This window comes from Lacerta agilis, chromosome 9 (genome assembly GCF_009819535.1).
Source record: "Lacerta agilis isolate rLacAgi1 chromosome 9, rLacAgi1.pri, whole genome shotgun sequence".
Taxonomy (NCBI): Eukaryota; Metazoa; Chordata; class Lepidosauria; order Squamata; family Lacertidae; genus Lacerta; species Lacerta agilis.
Window position 1 is genome coordinate 34,986,029 of NC_046320.1, and position 18,736 is coordinate 35,004,764.

Here is an 18,736-nt window from a genome sequence, read left to right on the forward strand (position 1 = left end):
TCACACGAAAGATGCAGGCTAGGATCCAAAGAAATGGCTTCAAGTTACAAGAAGGAGATTCCGATTATACATCAGGAATAACTTTCTGACAGTAGGAGCTGTTTGACAGTGGAGCAGACTTCTATGAGAGGTGGTGGACTCTCCTTCCTTGGAGGTTGGATGGCCAGTGGTCATGTATGATTTACTTGAGTTTCCTGCATTGCAAGTGGTTGGACTAGATGACTCTTGGGGTCTGATCCAACACTATGATTCTACGATTCTATCAAAGGGTGTGGGATACAAAATATCACCCGGCTTGCCCCACATCTTTAAGCTGATCTAAATTAGTTCTTTGGATCTTTGTCATTGTTTATAAAACTTACATTAAAGTGCATTCAGGGGGAGACTCCAGCTTCCACCTTGTCTCATGAAGTTTTAACTCCCAGTGGATGTGCAATCACTGGAACTTCAAATTGCTCGTCTTGTCTGATTACCTTCCTTTCAATTGCCTCTTCCTGACCAATTGGGAAACCAATTCAAGAGTATGGAATAGCTCAACAGCATCTGGAGAAATCCAGAGTGATTTTTCATTAGTTGTATAACGTATCATTTATCTTGCTTCATGTTGACTTAAAATACATACTACACCATTTACTGAATATACATACCCAACTGGTTGCATACTGAACACACTTTGAACCACTGATGCAACATTTTGAAACCAAGCCTTTTCCAACCTGGTTCTTTCCAGATGTTTTGGATCAAAAACCCATCCTCCGTGATCCATTTACCATGGAACTATGCTGGCTAAGGGCGATGAGAGCTGTAGTTCAAAACATCTGGAGGGAACCAGATTGGGGAAGGCTGGGACACAACACAAGTTTTGTTTTTAAATCCAAATAGGAATTTGGAAGCCTCCAATGAAAGCAGTGCTAATCTAGATGCCAGGTTTCAATAACCATGTAAGACGGAAGAAGCAAACAAGACTGAGCAAGCATTAAAAATCATGTGTTTCTGAGTTGCTAGTATAATTAGACCTCCTGCAGACTGAGGCAATAACAATTCCTGGATCCCATAAAGTAGCATCTATCTGCAAACAAATAGCAATGATTTAATGGTAGCAAACTCTATATTACAGTGCTGCTAGAGCTACTGCTGTACCAGAAAGCAGTGAAGGACAAACATGGGGGGGGGCAGTGGTTATCTCTCAAAAAGATATTCCAAAATTTATTGCTTAATTATATTAACAGGAAATAAATAGGCTCTTCATCCAATGCGCTAGACAGGAAATACCAGTCACTTTCAAAGCAACAAATCTGGCATTACTCAGAACATTTCCTTATCTGTGCATGGGCGTTAGCTGAACGTTTTGACTGATAATTGCCACCAAAACGTTTCTGTGGTTTCTTGATTTTTGAATGAATCATGTACTTCTGGGTTGATATGTGTTTTGACGTTGTTTGAAAACTGAATGAGGCCAAAGATTTGATAGTTATTCTATCAAAGATTTTAAATCTGGAACATTTTTAATCTGGAAGTCCAACAGCATCTGCCCATATGCCTTGCCCTGTGAAAGCAAATAAAAAAAATCACTTTATGCAGAAACAAAGGTAATTTCTTATTCAAACCGGGGGGGGGATATGTCTCCCTAGTGACTCTCCCCTTTTTGAACAGCAACTCCCTTCCTCGTGCTGCAAACTATTTCAGTTTGGCACTTTCCATTCAATTACCTCATGGCCCCAAACCTGTGTGAGAATGTACCGGTATGTGCAGGATTGGACCATATGAGTCTCTATAGAAAGGGAAGCCAAGATACAAGAGAGCATGAGGTTGTCCCCAGAAACTGTTTGCAGAGGCCAACACAAAAATGGGGTAGAACATGACAAGTCGTATGGTAACTCTCTGAACTCCAGGGATGGAATTCAACTACCGGTAAGTATTCCTCAGAATAGACCCACTGAAATCAACAGTCCTAGCTTATTAAAGCTCATTAATTTCAGCAGCTCTACTGTGAGTAAAACTTGGTTGAATACCATCTTAGAGCTAGAATTAACTATAGGACATTAACATCTCAGCAGGTAATGGCTGGTTAATCTATTACAGTTTGTTAAAAGGAATGTAAGGGGGGGGGGAGGACAAATTGCTTGAGTTCTGTGTCTTGTGCCACCTTAAAGCCTAAGGCTGCAATCCTATATCCACTAACTTGGCCGTAAGCCACATTAAAGGGCTTACTTCTTAGTAGACATATATAGGTTTGCACTGTAATAGACTTATTGTGGTATACATTTAATGAATCCCACCTCCCCATTCCATTTACAATAAAGAGGGCTCTAATCCAGGAATGTTTATGCCACAATACATCTATCAATCTTGTAAGGGGTAAAATACCTTTTTGATTTGCTGTAACAAACCAACTCAGTAACCCCTTTGAAATAAGATACCTACTTGTGGGTCACTTCTCAGAGATGCAGTGCCGCCGCCACCCAGGGCATTTTTCAGAACGAAGTTTAATCCATGTATTCCTGGCATTTCGTATCTGGAAAAATGAAATATAGGTGTTTGCTTCACCAGCTTGCAATTTACCGGTAAGCACAGTTCTTAAGAAATCATACTGGGACTGATCATGGATTACAAAACTTGGATTTTAGTAACTAAACACATGAGTAAGTGAAATGATGCACATTTAATGAAGATGACTTCAAGGAGCTGACCTATTTTAATAAGTGTGTGCATAAGACAGGCCATTTTCTTTTATTGCTATGTTTATAAAACTAGCAGACTACAACAGTCTGGAAAGTTTATTTCCAATACAACAGCCTAAAAAGTTTATTTCCAATGTAAAAGCTAACATAATGTTTAGTATACAAACTTCCTGAAATTCTTTGGCAAGTGATGATTTGTTTGCTAGTCATACCCCAATTCTGGAGGGTTTCTTCCTTCTTCTCATGGACCAACATGACATGTTTTCTAGCTGCCTTAGGGAATATTAGGTAAAGGTACCCCCGACCGCTGGGACGCAGGTGGCGCTGTGGGTTAAACCACAGAGCCTAGGACTTGCCAATCAGAAGGTCAGCAGTTCGAATCCACACAACGGGGTGAGCTCCCGTTGCTCGGTCCCTGCACCTGCCAACCTAGCAGTGCAAAAGCATGTCAAAGTGCAAGCAGATAAATAGGTACCGCTCCAGCGGGAAGGTAAATGGTGTTTCTGTGCGCTGCTCTGGTTCGCCACAAGCGGCTTAGTCATGCTGACCACATGACCCAGAAGCTGTATGCCGGCTCCCTCGGCCAATAAAGCGAGGTGAGCATCACAACCCCAGAGTTGTCTGCGACTGGGCCTAATGGTCAGGGGTCCCTTTACCTTTACCCCTGACCATTAGGTCCAGTCGTGGACGACTCTGGGGTTGCGGTGCTCAGGTAAAGGTAAAGGACCCCTGGACGGTTAAGTCCAGTCAAAGGCGACTATGGAGTTGCGGCGCTCATCTCGCTTCCAGGCCGAGGGAGCCAGTGTTTGTCCACAGACAGCTTTCCAGAGCCATTCATGGCAGAAGCATCCATAAGAAGCTGCATTTCTACCATCTGAGGAGGAACTTCACATTTTGAAGGTTACATCCTGTTCTACCACTAGTTTTACCACACCAATTGGCATAACTGATCTGCATGCCATGCTTTTCTTTATTTCAGATCTCTGACTAATCAGGAACCCAGGGTTAAGCCACTGAAGGCATAGGGCAGATCTGGGTTACTGTTCGATATTATAATTTTTAAAAATGGGTTTCAGGCATTGTTTCTTTATCCCAAAATAAATAATAAATAATATCCTAGGCACAACTTAAGACCTGTAGCTCCTAACAGAGACTGATCAGAGACACTCCGTAATCTCCATCTTGAAACTGAGGCAAAAGTGAGCAAATAAACGAGTGTGAATTCAACTTTGTATAGTAGGCTAGTTTCTTTACAAATACCTCTCTATCCTCCATCAAGTAAGGAAGAAGCATTACCAGAATTCAAGGCTAGGCAGAACCAATCAAGTAGCATACCAAGCAGGGCTGGTGAGGTGTGTGACTTTGGGAGAGCCCTGATGGCCATATTTGGCCTGTCTGGCCAACATCCAGCATATGGTCATACCTTGGGTTACAGACACTTCAGGTTGTGCCTTTTTGGGTTGCGCACCGTGCCAAACCCAGAAGTACCAGAACGGGTTACTTCTGGGTTTCAGCGCTCGCACATGCACAGAAGCGCTAAATCGCAATTTGCGCATGCACAGAAGTGCCGAATCATGACCCGCACATGTGCAGATGCAGTGCTGCGGGTTGCGAACGCTGCGGTTTGCGAATGCTGCGGGTTGCGAACGCGCCTCCCACACGGATCATGTTCGCAAACCGAGAGTCCACTGTACTGTTGTTGTTGTTGTCCTCACTGGCACAGAAACAAAAAGTTACATTTTGTAATACGGTAATTTCTACAGAAATGGTATCAGTTGTGCTCATTTGCCAGATAGTATAAAAAAGAGAAATAGTGCTATTAAAATGCAAGGATATGGTTTTCCTTCTCAAATTACAATTCAAAATTATGTGTCATTTTCTTTTCAATGGAAAGCTTGTTTGCTTTTGTTCCCATAGGCAAACAAACTTTGCCAGTCCAGTAAGAAGCCTTTAGATCTTAAAAGCATGTGAGTATAATTCCTTCTAATCCTCCTCAAGGGCAACACAAAAGTGTTCTTTCTTCTCACTGGTCGCTTTTCACCCTGTGTTCACATTATTTTGTTATCACATCCTTAAAAATACACAGCAAACTAAATGCCTATGATTTGATTAATCAAAGAAATTTGATTAAGCCAAAAACTTCAATAGCGGCCTGAGCACACGTTTTCACGAAGCAAATATCTGTTCACAATGTAAAAATGGCAAGGCTAGCTCATGGTCCATAGCATTGCTCAGTGAATAAGATAACTATTCTCCAGCCTTCAGAGAACACAAGTGCTATGAACTTAACCTTTGCAGAAGACCGCATAATCATGAAGATTTTAAGGTTGATAAAGAAATGTTGTTCTTCGGTTTGCCCCCAAAAAGAAAAAAAATTGTGACAGAACAATCGAATCATTTGTTGGAAATCCCACAGCAAATGTCACAAGCTGGAAGGCCTTAATTAAAAGCCTTCCTAAGTTAAGATCAGAGGACATTCTAGAGTCGTTTCTCACCTTGCTTCCACTGTAAACAGCATTGCAACAACCATGTGAAGGACAATGACTTGGGAGTTTGGAAACAAAAATATTTAGGCTGGAATTCCAAGGTGATTATTCCGTCAGTACAAGAGCATATACGTCGGCCAGACAGAATGACCTCCCCTCTTCTCACCCTGCCAGCTGTTCCGGGGATTCTCTCGACCACCCCCTAAACACATTTGGGGAGGTGCAGGGGTGCGCAGTGGGAGAAAGGGGAAAGTCCCATTGTGCTAGTGCAACTTGTCTTCCGTTAGCACAGTTTAGTTTAATCCAGTTCCTTAGCATCTAATTTAAATATCAGTAAATAATAACTTATTCCTATAGGATCCTGAGGCATCGCAATGGAAAACTTTGGTGGAATTTCTGTTACCTTATGGCAATTTACTCGCTGTGAATTACTGTTGTTTCTATTCCTAGTAAGAGGCTGGGTGGATTTATATTTAACATAATAAATTACATGATTTATGATGAGCCAAAGGAACAGAGATTGTTATCAATTCCTCTCTGAACTCAAGTAAGAAGTCACATTCTGCATATGTACAGGATTTGGTTCAACACAGAAATGAGCCCAAGGCAAGGGACAGATGCATCATTTATGCCAGTAGTATTAACAGAGTAGACACTGTAAGACTGAACTACCAGTACTACTGGTCCTATTACTATGATGATGAAACATTTGTTAAGTGTCATAGTGTGCTAGGTGCTGTGACAAGAAATATTAAAATTTAATTAAGATGGAAAGGTAGAGAGAAAGACCAGGGTTTAGATGAATGATCTTGCTCACTGGTTTGATCATGTGTCTCCTCTCTATCATTCTTGTCACTGTCCTCCAGATACATTATATACCAATGTTGCAGTGCTCCTGTTCATGGCTGTCAAGTCCCCTCTCTGGTCTGTTTCCTCCCATACCCATGCAGAAGATTTTCCCCATTCTGCTAAATAGCACTAGAGGACTGTTGGCCCAGAACCTGAGTACCATATAGCTGGAGGCAGGGGATGGGAGAGGCATCTCCTCAACTTCAATTCCTATCCCTCTTTTGGGATACTTACAATGAGCTGTCAAAGGCTTGAGTGGCCCAATTCACACTTTTTCCTCTGCCCTCCATTTTCCTTTCCTTTCCCATTTTTTAGGATGGTGTTTGCTTTTAAATGACACATATACTCTTTGTCTCAGACTGTTGTCAGGCATACACTTGATCCTATCTTGGTTTATTAAGCCAAGATGTAAACAAACCTTTTGCCCATTCCCACAACCTCTTCTCAACCAGAGTAAACAAACCAGGATGTTCTCCATTAACTATAGGTTTCCATTTCATCTGAACCAGGAAACTTTATTTCACTGCTTTGGAGCGAGCCAAGCTATTAAGTCAACTTCAGGCATGCCTTAATAGCTCAACCTCTTCCATACTTTCCCTGTTCAAATGAAGCAGCTCAATGGAGCCCCAAACTCCACTTTTCTACTTGTGACATTGGATCAATCCTTCAGTGGGGACATTTGTGTGTGTCCAATGTTCTACACTGGACTTTTGCCTAGAATAACATTTGAAGCCTAATTCAAATGTGAGTATTTTCTAGTAATCTAAGAATACGACAAAAGTTTCTTCAAGCCACACTGCATGAATGTTTTAATCTGAAAAAGCACATACCTTGTGACCGAGCTCTCTTCAGACTGTTCCTTCTCTAAAAGATGTTGGAAATAGCCTTCTATAGTCTGAGCAGTTAGTGCTTTCTTGAGGTATGGATAGTACAGTGGATGTCGAGCTACTACACCTGTTGTTACACACAAGAAGAACACAACTGTTATGACCTCAGAGTCTAGCCGCCATCAAGACTAGGAGTCAGAGGCTGCAGTCTCTTCAGGTAAGGAGACAGACCAGGTGCAGGGCTCTGAGTGTGCTGCTGGACAGCAGAAGACAATTGAGCCCGCATAACATAAACCCCCCCAAAATAATCTCCCATATCTCAATGACCAGAGCCAGGACTCTCAAAATAATTTCCCACAGAGCCATCCAATGCCTCCCTCACTAGTCCAGCAGCACAGGGAGGCACCAGGATGGAGGCTATGGAACAGGAAGTGCACATATTCAGGTCAGAAGGCTGGCCCTTTATGGTCCTGAAGTTATCTACAAGCGCAGTGGGAACCTGAAAGAGGTAATCTTGGGGTGTTTGCTTTAAAAGGCTTGGTCTGTTCACAATCTTTGTCAGACCAAGTGGCTCATTTGATGCTATCCATGGTTCTGTAACCTTTGACCTGCCTTCTCCATGAGATCCAGTACAGTCATACCTTGGTTTTCAAACAGAATGTGTTCCAGAAGTCCATTTGACTTCTGAAACGTTCGGAAACCAAGGTGCAGCTTCCAATTGGCTCACAATTGCGCAGGTGCGCCAGAAACAATAGTGCAAGCCACATCGGACTTTCAGCTTCCAAAAGAACATTCGAAAACTGGAACACTCACTTCTGGATTTCAATCGTTTGGGAGCCGAAACGCAGTGGCGGAGCAAGGCTCCGCGGTACCCGGGGCGGCAAAGGAAACGCCCCGGGGGGCGGGGCGTCGTGATGTCACGATGTGCCGTCCCGACGCCCCGCCCCCGGGGCGTCTCCGGGAGTGCTGCCGCCGCTTCTGCAGCCCCCTTTTAAGCCGAAGAGCCCCATTTAAGCTCTGCGGCTCAAAAGGAAGCTGTGGAAGCGGCAGTCCGACGACAGAGTGCGCCTGCGCGAAATGTCGCGCAGGCGCACTCCGTCGTCGGGCCGTGCGCTGCTGCTCTCAGGGTGACGAAGAGAGCAGCAGCACGTGGGAATGGTGGGAGGGGCTGCCGCTTGTCACCCCCACGCGCCACCGTTCACTCCGTCGCCCCAAGAGCAGCAGCACCGCACACACCGTGGGCTGCTGCTCCCGGGGGGACGGAGCAAGTGGGAGTGCATGGGGGTGACAAGCAGCAGCCCCTCCCGCCACTCCCCACGCACCGCCGGTCACCCCGGGAGCAGGAGTGCTGCACGGAAGGGGTGCTCCCTCGGCCGTGCGCTGTTGCTCCCAGGGCGACGGAGTGGTGGCGCGTGGGGGTGACAAGCGCCAGCCCCTCCTGCCACTCCCCACACTGCCGGTCACCTCGGGAGCAGCAGCGCTGCATGGACGGGGTGCTCGCTCGGCCGTGCGCTGTTGCTCCTGGGGTGACGGAGGGAGCGGCAGCGCTTGGGAATGGCGGGAGGGGCCGCTGCTTGTCACCCCCACCCACCACTTGTCATCCCTGTCACTAGGGGCGTACCGCCCCCACCGCCCCCCCCTAGCGACACCCCTGCCGAAACGTACGAGTACCAAGGCGTTCAACAACCAAGGTATGAGTGTATTGGGCCAGATAACAACACCAGCCACGTACTGTTTTATAGCAAAGCTATCATTAAAAAAAAGAAACCACCCCATTCCAAGTTTTTCTCAAACCCACAGCTATGCAGGGCTAAAAATAAATGCATTTTCTACGGGAGGTCTTTCTTCCTCTCAGCTGTTGTTTCATGTTTGATGAGCTGTCCTTGCTGGTATAATAATGATAAAAAGTAAGGTAAAGGTGTGGTTGTTTTCTGCTGTATCATTTTTGCATCTGATGACACATTTTAAAAATAAATTCAAATATTTATATCTCACCTTTTCCAAAGCAGTCCCAGGACAGCTTACAATAGAAGTACAAAAATGTGATAAGATAAAACAACTACAAACTATTAAAAAAAACCCCAAGATAAACATGACAGCCAAACAAAGCATCAGTAGGAAGTAAGAAAAAAAATCCAATTAAAGGACGCAGATGATAAATCCATATAGCTTATTAGGGGAAAATCTAGATTTAAATATATTTGAGGCCCAGTTTTATATGAAATAAACTCAGTCTTAAGTTACTGTGTATTGCTTCCTGCATCTCTTTCCACTGACTTGTGATAAATGAACAACACATACAAGGGTAAAATCCTCAAAGCTTTACAAAAATTCATTGATTGTATTTGGAACTTAGTTGTATTGACAGTGATTTTAATAAGCTCTTCAAGTTTGAAACACACAAATACAAAGTGGGACAAAGGGGTGGAACACTGTCAAAGCATTATTTTGAATGCATGAAATGTTTAAAGATTTGTTCTACCGCTTCAGCATCAGTTATCCTTGCAAAAATGTATGACGGTTAAGCATATTCTCAATGTGGTGTGAATGTTCTATTCATTTAAAAAAATAGCCCACATATGTAACCATAAGAATTGAAGAATACCTATGTTTGCAGAATTGCCTTTTTCCCCACTTCTGGTATAGGCAAGTTCTTCCAGACGATATACATGCGGACCACTTGGTAGATCTATACATATGGAATGAAATAAAATTACTGCTTTCTCACCTGCAACAGGAAAGCTGTTGTTTTGTTTGTTTATACTCTCTAGTGTATTGCTGCTTGCAGACTCAATCTTCATGTATATATTCTTAAATCAAGCTAAGGTACGAATGATCCGTAACCCTTAGCAACCAAAAACAAAGTTAAGGGGAAATGTGTTGTTGTTGTTTTTTTTAAAAAAATTGAATTATTTATTACAATAAAATATTCACCGCATATACAAACACTCCAATAGTAAATATTATAATAATAAATCCTTGATAGGCCAAATTGTGTACAGTATATTTCAACATAAACCAAATGAGCTCAAGCTGGCTCACCCACCCACTTTATCCTCACAACCAACCTGTGATATAGGCTGGGAGAGAGAAAAACAGGTCCAATGTCCTCCCAGGTGGTTTATATGAGAGTGTGAATCTGAACCTCAATCTTCTCAGTCTTAGTCTGGAACTCTAATTTCCATCATTTACCAGTAAATTTTGAAATTACTACTAGGATTGAGAAATGTCCAAAACAAGCCCCCAGATCCAACCATTTATGATATTGCTACAACACTATCACAAATCTGTCCTTTGATTGTGCAATATCCTTAATCTGTTTTTAGTAATTAAATAATCCAAAACTTTTGAATAAACTGCAAAGCAAAAATTATGGCATGTGGTCTAATATGTCTTTAAATAATTGTTTATTCTGTTAAAAACAGTAACTCTACCAATTTTCAGCATGTGGCTATAAGGCTATAAGATTATGCCCAAGGCCTATTATATTTTACAATCTGCTAATTTTATGATCTGCTACAAGAAATATAAGGGACGCGGGTGGCGCTGTGGGTTAAACCAGAGCCTGGGGCTTGCTGATCAGAAGGTCGGCAGTTCGAATCCCTGCGAGGGGGTGAGCTCCTGTTGCTCAGTCCCTGCTCCTGCCAACCTAGCAGTTTGAAAGCACGTCCAAGTGCAAGTTGATAAATAGGTACCGCTCCAGCGGGAAGGTAAACAGCGTTTCCGTGTGCTGCTCTGGTTCGGCAGAAGTGGCTTAGTTATGCTGGCCACATGACCCGGAAGCTGTATGCCGGCTCCCTCGGCCAATAAAGCGAGATGAGCGCCGCAACCCCAGAGTCGGACACGACTGGACCTAATGGTCAGGGGTCCCTTTTCCTTTACCTTACAAGAAATATACTTTGCACATTTGACAGAGAAGATTTCTCCAGATTTGAGAAACTACAATAGTGTTTGACTTCTTTTCAAGTGGACATGACTGTGTGTAAATAGAAGAAGACTGTACTGAAAAGCACATCCTGTATAAAGAAATGTCTATATGAATTTAAAAAAACCAAAAGACCCCCCCCCACAAACACACACCTAGGTATGGAGCAATTTTAGTGGTAAACAATAGTACCTTTTAACTCTTCCTGAGTCATGGGCTCATCATGTGAAATTGCTGCATCTGAAGTGAATGAAAGATCCTCCTCAAATGTTTCAACATGTTGCCCATTGATAAATATGTCAATCTGGGGGAGGATAATATTTAAACTGTTAAACAGGCAAATCTTGATTTAATGCCGCATATACAAAACCAAAAGTTATGTAGGCAGCAAGTTAGATGTAAAATGGGTAAAACTGTTTGTGTTGGTGCTCCCATGCAACATCTAGCTTGTGCTTTCAATGAAATCTGTGTTGACACAACCTATCACACCGAGGCATCAGCTGACTGGACTATAATAGCTCCTGCTTACAGATATCTCACAAATCAGAAGTGTCTCTATTGCAACCTATAGACACAGCCAGTCATGTCAATGACCTCTCTCCAGCTTTTTATTTTTAAAAACTTCTGTGGTGGTCTACAACCATTCAGGTGCAAGTACAAGTTTTGCAAAAGATTCAAAACAAAGTGGAATGAGAAGCAAGCAAGCCTTCCTCATGTACACCCAGAACTGGTCAGCAGAAATTGAAGACCAAGTGGAACTCAGGACAATATGCACCATTCTTAATTTTAACAGATTGTTAATTTGGGGGGACTTGGAGGACAGAGGAAGACTCATTGAAAAGTGTTTCAGCTGCTCCTCAATAAAGAAAATGCAAGGTTTTATCCCAACGTTAGCCATACCCCCAGTACACCAATTGAAATGAACAGACGTGACTTAACTTAGACCCATTAATTTTATTGGGCCTGCTCTAGGTATAAATTAGTTGTATATTACCCATACAATTGTATATTTTGAAATCAAAAGGTTTCTAACTTGTAAAGATACGAAACTGCACAAACACTGTTTTGAAGTTAAGTACAATTACATAAAAGCTGAAGGAAAAGCTCCACTGATCCTCATTCTTCACAAGAACAGAACAAAGCTCTGTTGCAAACCAAATAATAGAATCTTTGTATCAATGCAAGTCTTTGGAGGTGGGGGGGGGGGAACCTTATGCAATAGGTTTTACTCTAGGTCAGACTATAAAACAATATATTTAAAACAGCACGCATTTATGCAACTACTGAAATCCAGTTCAAACATTAAGCACAGGAAATGGTACAGTCTCTCCCACCCTGCATGGGCCAAGTTTGACACATGAGTGGGGACTCCCACCTGTCAAGTCACAATGACCTCAGGCGACCTGTTTCTGCACAGCGCTATGCAAGCCTCCCAAATCAGCTGATTGTCAATGCTTGCATGGAAACACCAATGATCAGAAAAATGTCAGTGCTGCTACAATAGGACTTAGCTGCATCTTTACCAGCATCAGGTGCGGAGCAGGTGGTATGACTTGGCCAATAAGAGCCTCATGGGCTGAGTGGTTAGGACAATGGGCTGGAGGTTCCCACAGTTGTTGGAATTGCTACACTTTATTAATAAGGACATTACTGTTCTTCCCCAACCGTGCTAGAGAACCATGGAAGGGGCTATTTTGAGACAGAGGAGGGAGGGACGAAAGTGCAGCTGAGTCAGAAGAAGCCTTGTGTTTCTCATTCTTAAGTCCTCAGAAGACATTTAGCCCCAACTGCTTGCATGGATGAGAGTATATGGCAATGTGATTTCTCATTGCATTTTAGACAAATAGGGAGGCTCCAGTACTTTGGCCACCTCATGAGAAGAGAAGACTCCCTAGAAAAGACCCTGATGTTGGGAAAGATGGAGGGCACAAGGAGAAGGGGACGACAGAGGATGAGATGGTTGGACAGTGTTCTTGAAGCTACTAACATGAGTTTGGCCAAACTGCGAGAGGCAGTGAAGGATAGGCGTGCCTGGCGTACTCTGGTCCATGGGGTCACGAAGAGTCGGACACGACTGAACGACTGAACAACAACAACAAATAGGGAGGATTGTTCAAGCTTTTCTACTCTGGCCTCACACGGGTTATTTTATTTAGGGGTGTGCAGCTGCTCTGTTCTGCAGCCATAATGAAGCAAATTGGGGTGATTTTACTCTTCGCTGAGTCCAACCAGGGGCGTACAAAGTGGGGGGCGGATCACCCCATGTGCCACTCTGTGGGGGTGACAAGATTGCTCCTGCCTCCCCCCAGCTGTAGAGCAGCCGAGGGCATGCACACTCGGTATGGGCGCCGCTCACACGGCAACCATATGGGCTGCTGCTCTCGTACACCATCCACACGGACATCCGTACAGGCTGCCTCTCGCATGGCGACCGTACAGGCTGCCACGTGTGCACACTCCGTACGGGATTTGCACATGCGCAGTCCGTACTGACGTCACACGTGCGTCACCGGGCAGTTCGCCCTGCCCCTCAGTGTCCCGCCAAGGGTGCCAGAGAGGGTTCCTCCGCCACTGAGTCCAACCACAATGTAAACAAACCATCTCGAGTCAGAGCCGGGCCCTCACAAAGTTTCATGTCACTCTTGTTTTTCTGTGCTCTCTTCCTTTCTCTTCTCTCTGTTTTCTATGCCTCTATCTTTCTCTACTTTAAGTCAACAGATTTTGCAAGAGGTGTTGACTGCCTAAATGCTGCTTGCAGAGCACTAAAGAGCTTTGAATTGTGTTTTTTTTTTCTTTTTCTGGTAAAGCATAATGGAAGATTCTTTTTAAAAAAATCACCCATACCTATGCTTGCGGGGGGGGGGGGGGCATTTGGAGCTTTTCAACACTCCACAGACAACATTAAGAACAGTATTGCCTTGTGCAATGGTGCATATTGGGGTATGTCTCTTCCCAACACAAACAAGCTAAATCAGCCACCATGAAGCTAATGTCTAAAAAGAATGTACAAGTAAGAATACACACCCTTCAAAAATATAAAACCAATATGAATTTTGGAGTTTTAGTATGAACTGTGGAGAAAAGTGAATCCCCTTTACTTCCCCCACAAAAAACCCTGGACCTACAATTTGACAGGGTTAATCCACCCTGTAGGGCTCCTGTGCCTGAATATTTCATTTGCTTCTACCAAAAGGAGACAAAGTCACAGCCATTTTTAGAGTCTCCATAAGAGTAGATGGGAAAAAACTGAGCTTTGATTTATACAGGGTGGTTTGGAACCTGAATCACAGATCCAAGTGATCAGAAACAAGGCAATTTTGGGGACCCATTGAAGTTGTTAAAAACTGGCCCAATTTTTTATTTTTCTGCAACGGCTACAAAGTGTATTTAGGACTGGTGCTCAGAAAGCAGCTCCTACCTTGACATTCTTTTTTGGATAAAGAAAGAAAAATGGTTTCAGAACTGGTGATCTGGAAAAGAAGCCACACACAAAAAGGCAAATTAAGTACAGATGCCAAAGGAACACCTTTCAGTAGGTTTTTATATGGTTCCTGAATACATCTCAACACCAGCTATAGTCTTTAGACATTCAGTAAAAAGGTAAAGATAAAGGGACCCCTGACCATTAGGTTCATTCGCAGACGACTCTGGGGTTACGGCGCTCATCTCGCTTTATTGGCCGAGGGAGCCGGCGTACAGCTTCCGGGTCATGTGGCCAGCATGACTAAGCCGCTTCTGGTGAACCAGAGCAGCGTACAGAAATGTCATTTACCTTCCCGCCAGAGTGGTACCCATTGATCTACTTGCATTTTGACATGCTTTCAAACTGCTAGGTTGGCAGGAGCAGGGACCAAGCAACGGGAGCTCACCCCGTCGTGGGGATTTGAACCGTCAACCTTCTGATCGGCAAGCCCTAGGCCACCTGCTTCTATTTAATTCAGGGGTGGTCCTCCAGATGCCATGATGGTTGGGGTTGATGGCAGTTGGGGTGCAAGACCTGTCTTTTAATTATCAGCAACACAGGATAATTTAAAAACCATGCAGTGCAGTATTGCTGATAATCTGTTTCTGAGCAACTTTGTTATGACTGGATATTTGCTAGAAATATAATGACAAATAAATATTTTCACTGTAGGCAAAGCCCTCCAAAGCACAGCAGCCAGCACATTCCTGAGACTGACTAGAATATTTTAGGATTCTCAACTAAGGGAGTACTGTATATTCTGGCGTATAAGACTACTTTTTAATCCAGGAAAATCTTCTCAAAAGTCGGGGGTCGTCTTATACACCGGGTGGAGAATCTGCGGTCGAGTATATCTAAAACTCTATATTTTAACTGGAAAAGTTGGGGGTCGTCTTATATACCAGAAAATACGGTATATAATCTGGCTGTCTATAAAACATAAAGTTAGCTAATCAATATGCTAAGTAAATGACCGTTAAGAAATGCACAAATTCCCCAACGGTTAAAAATAAAAGTATATATTCTTGTAACCCCATTTTAAAAACTTACACTTTTGGACGTCCTCCAACTATTGCAGTGAGACCAGGTGCTAAAAATGAAATATTTTAAAGTTAAGATTCTAAAGATGATTAACAGAAAATCAAAGTTGAACCATTTTATTTATCTAGATTTGGTTTTTCTCCAAAGCCCCCTCAGACAATGAGATAAAGTTTTAGGATGCTGAGGACATTTGCCTAAGCATGAGATACTTAAAATCACTCCAATTCCTAATTAGACCCTGCAGAATTATACAGCAAGAACAGTAGGATAGAGTTTCAATAGGGGGAGGTCTGGAAAATCTGAAGGAAATAAAATGATTATCCTTCTGCTAGAAGACGTACAACAGAAGCCAAGAAGATGGTGGGAGTTTGCAACTAAATCTAGGAATCTGAGTGAGCGAGTTTTCCACTGATAAAGTATTTAGGATGCCTGTTTTAAGTAACTATACAGCTATCCCCTTTACAAGGGCTTTAGCTGATGGGTGTAAATAACATTAACTCAGGGTGCTGAACTAATATGGGTCTAATCTAATACAACACAAAAATGCAAAAAAATTACTTTTTTAAAAAATGCAATTCAACTGTAACACCAATGCAAGTTAGAAAGCGGAATACATTTTCAGCTTTTATAGTGCCCTTCTTTTTCTATCCTAATATCCACAAGTATTAGGATGAGCTAGAGCCTGTAAATAAATCAGGTTCAAGATTTTAGAAGGAATATTATTTTTGCTTCTCTAGCATTCAGCCACAGCACTTATTACCAACTTGAACTTTTAAAACTCTAAAACGACAAGCATCTCAAATCAAGTGTCCTATAGTCATTATAATATTGCACACCATATACAAATAACTTTGCTTACAGAGGCCAATTAAAATTGCTATATCCATTTCCTCTCAACCCAAAAAGATAAGGTATCTTTCAGGATTATGTATTCAAACATAAATGAGGACTGGCCAAGTTAATCTGTTAAACCTAGAAGCAACTTCCAACACACTTGTCATCAGTCATAATATTTACATATACTCAGGCACTTTAAAATCTCAAGCTGCATTAAGCAGCTGTCATCGTGGTGTCAAGCTCCGGTCACTTAAGATGTGAAATAAGGGTCAGCACATTAGTTTTGTAGTTAGGAAGCTGCTTTAGAAGATTAAAAATGTGAACGTTCCTTGCTGAGGGGACAGTACGGGTAAAAGCATTTTGGGTCAATTTAATACACGTTTCGAATCTGGATCCACTTCCCCATCCCTGCCTTAGATTAGATTACAGCTGCACACTCCACATGGGTCTGTCCTTGAAAAGTGTCAGGAAACTGCACTGACCATAATGGCATGCTTTCAGAACATAGGACAGGTTTTATTGTCTTAGTTCTAAACAGTCAGTGCAGTTTCATGTGCGGCAGGGACTTAAGAAACTTAAGACTTAAGCCCATAAGAAACAGGGGCAATGCCATGGTATCAAATGGGCTAGCTCAGTGGTTTTCAACCAGCAAGCCATGGCATCCTTGAATAGTGGTCAGGTGTGCTGTGGGTGGCACCGGCCTCCATCCTTCCTTCCTTATCTCCATCCTCTGATGCCCTCTCACATCTCCACCTCCAGCAGCCTGCGCAGCTGTTTGTTGCAGCGGCCCTGGCTACAAGCTCCCCAGGCGAATGAATGGTGGCTCTGGGGCCAGCCAGCACGTGCTGGTTGCCAAGAGCTGAGGTGGCCTCGGAGTGAGCGAGCTAGTGGGTGAGGATTCCTGAGGAGAGGTTGTATATATGTGTAAATAAACCACATATCATAAAGACACCAGTCTCTGCTGTGCTTCATATCTAAAAGCAAACACAAACCCTGGGTAAGCACCTGGAATCCCTTAAATTTCAAAAATTGGGGTGCCATGCAACAGTGCTTTTGACTTTCACTATTAAAGACTGTTTTTATTTACATTCACAAATGTTCTGAGGAATGGGCTTTTACCACACAATGGTTTTTTGCATATACTGTATGCTGTAAAAGGAAATACATTTCAAAGGTAAAAAAAAAAAACTCTTCCTGAAAGAAAATCTGATCAATAACAAGTGTCAAGATGGTTACATGTATCTTATCTTAGCAATATTTAATATCCTATAGATAAGTGCTACTTTACTTTGCTCTGTTTGGTAGAACATAAATTTGCTGCCAGTTACAGAGTGTGACCATACACTGACCCTGCTTCTGTAAACAGAGGTTTATATCAACAAACAGTGTATTTATTCTGTCTCCAGGCCACTGCAGAAGCAATAAATGAACAGCTTATTCTCATGGACCACATGGTTAATGTACTCCTAACATCCCAAGCAATGCAATTACTTATCTACAAAGGGTCTGTATTAAGGAAGGACCTTGCTCAGGAATTCAGAGTACCTTGCACATGATGTCATTGTGACATCACATGATTGACATGGGCAACCCTGCCCACCTGCCAAATTTGGCCTGCAAAGCTGTCTGGGGAAGTCAAAAAGGTTCCCCACCCGTGCTCTAGACTAACTAAAAAACCAAAAAAGTGCTCAGTTTCGGTCAAATGATAACCAAATTTATACAGTTTACTAACCAAGTTTGGTTATAAACCCCAACAGCAGAAAAACAACCAGAGAACTGAGAGAGAAAAGATTCAAAATTTACCCATTCCTGTTCCAGCTGGAGCAATCTCTCTGGAAAAGATTTCCACTGCCTTTTTCTGCTTATGAAGTACGGCAAGCCAAATAACAACTTCCCGGGGACCCTGTTTTCAGATATTAGAAAAGAGAGAGAAAGGTAACAATTATAAACCACACATATAGAGCTCTTTTAACACATTGAAATACTAACAATCCTATGGTAAGAAAAAACACCCAGAATTTAGAAGATGAAGCGTAAATCAAAAGACACAACTCCTACTGCAAATGGTTTGAAATTTAACTTTGAAGTATCTGTTTATTTCCATAATTTATTAAAATTACCAAACGTGCACGTGAAATTAAGACAACAGTTTTAGTTTTCAGCAGATAAAATATATAGCATATATACCAATTAAATGCAGATGCCGAGCATTAAAAATGTGACTGACACATTTTAACTTGCAAGCAAGCCTTCTAAGAATAGTCCAAAGTTTAGAACATTTCTCTAGTATAAACTTCCCTAGTAAAAAACTGCTGCTCTTGTCAGTAACAGGGTCAGTATGCTAACTTTCAAATGGGACAGTTCAGAGTCTGGGTGGTATGTTCTGTACAGAAGCAAATTTGATCGTGAGAACATTATATTTTGCAACAGAAAGCACAATATCAAGAGACATATTTTCTTGTAGGAACAGAATGTTGTATTTCTAAAAAAAGAGACATTTCATACATAACTTTTTAAAATTAAATATTAAATAAATTGGAATAATTCCAGCCATGTGTACAGATTTAGATACTAAAAGCAGTCTGGACTAGAGGGACAAGTATTGACAGGTTAAAGGTTGCATGAAG

General features: G+C 42.4%; 1 protein-coding gene across 1 annotated transcript in view; it reads right to left on the bottom strand.

The window, feature by feature from the left end:
* Positions 1–1,193: 1,193 nt before the first annotated feature.
* Positions 1,194–18,736, bottom strand: part of LOC117052842 — a 40,775-nt gene continuing 23,232 nt past the window's right edge. Inside the window, exons 13-20 of the mRNA XM_033160142.1 lie at positions 17,913–18,012; positions 15,282–15,321; positions 14,187–14,238; positions 10,961–11,072; positions 9,449–9,532; positions 6,847–6,970; positions 2,425–2,515; positions 1,194–1,546 (exon numbers count right to left, since the gene is read on the bottom strand). Of these exons, the coding sequence (XP_033016033.1) occupies positions 1,472–1,546; positions 2,425–2,515; positions 6,847–6,970; positions 9,449–9,532; positions 10,961–11,072; positions 14,187–14,238; positions 15,282–15,321; positions 17,913–18,012 (678 nt within the window). The 3' untranslated portion in view covers positions 1,194–1,471. The remainder of the gene's footprint in view (positions 1,547–2,424; positions 2,516–6,846; positions 6,971–9,448; positions 9,533–10,960; positions 11,073–14,186; positions 14,239–15,281; positions 15,322–17,912; positions 18,013–18,736) is intronic.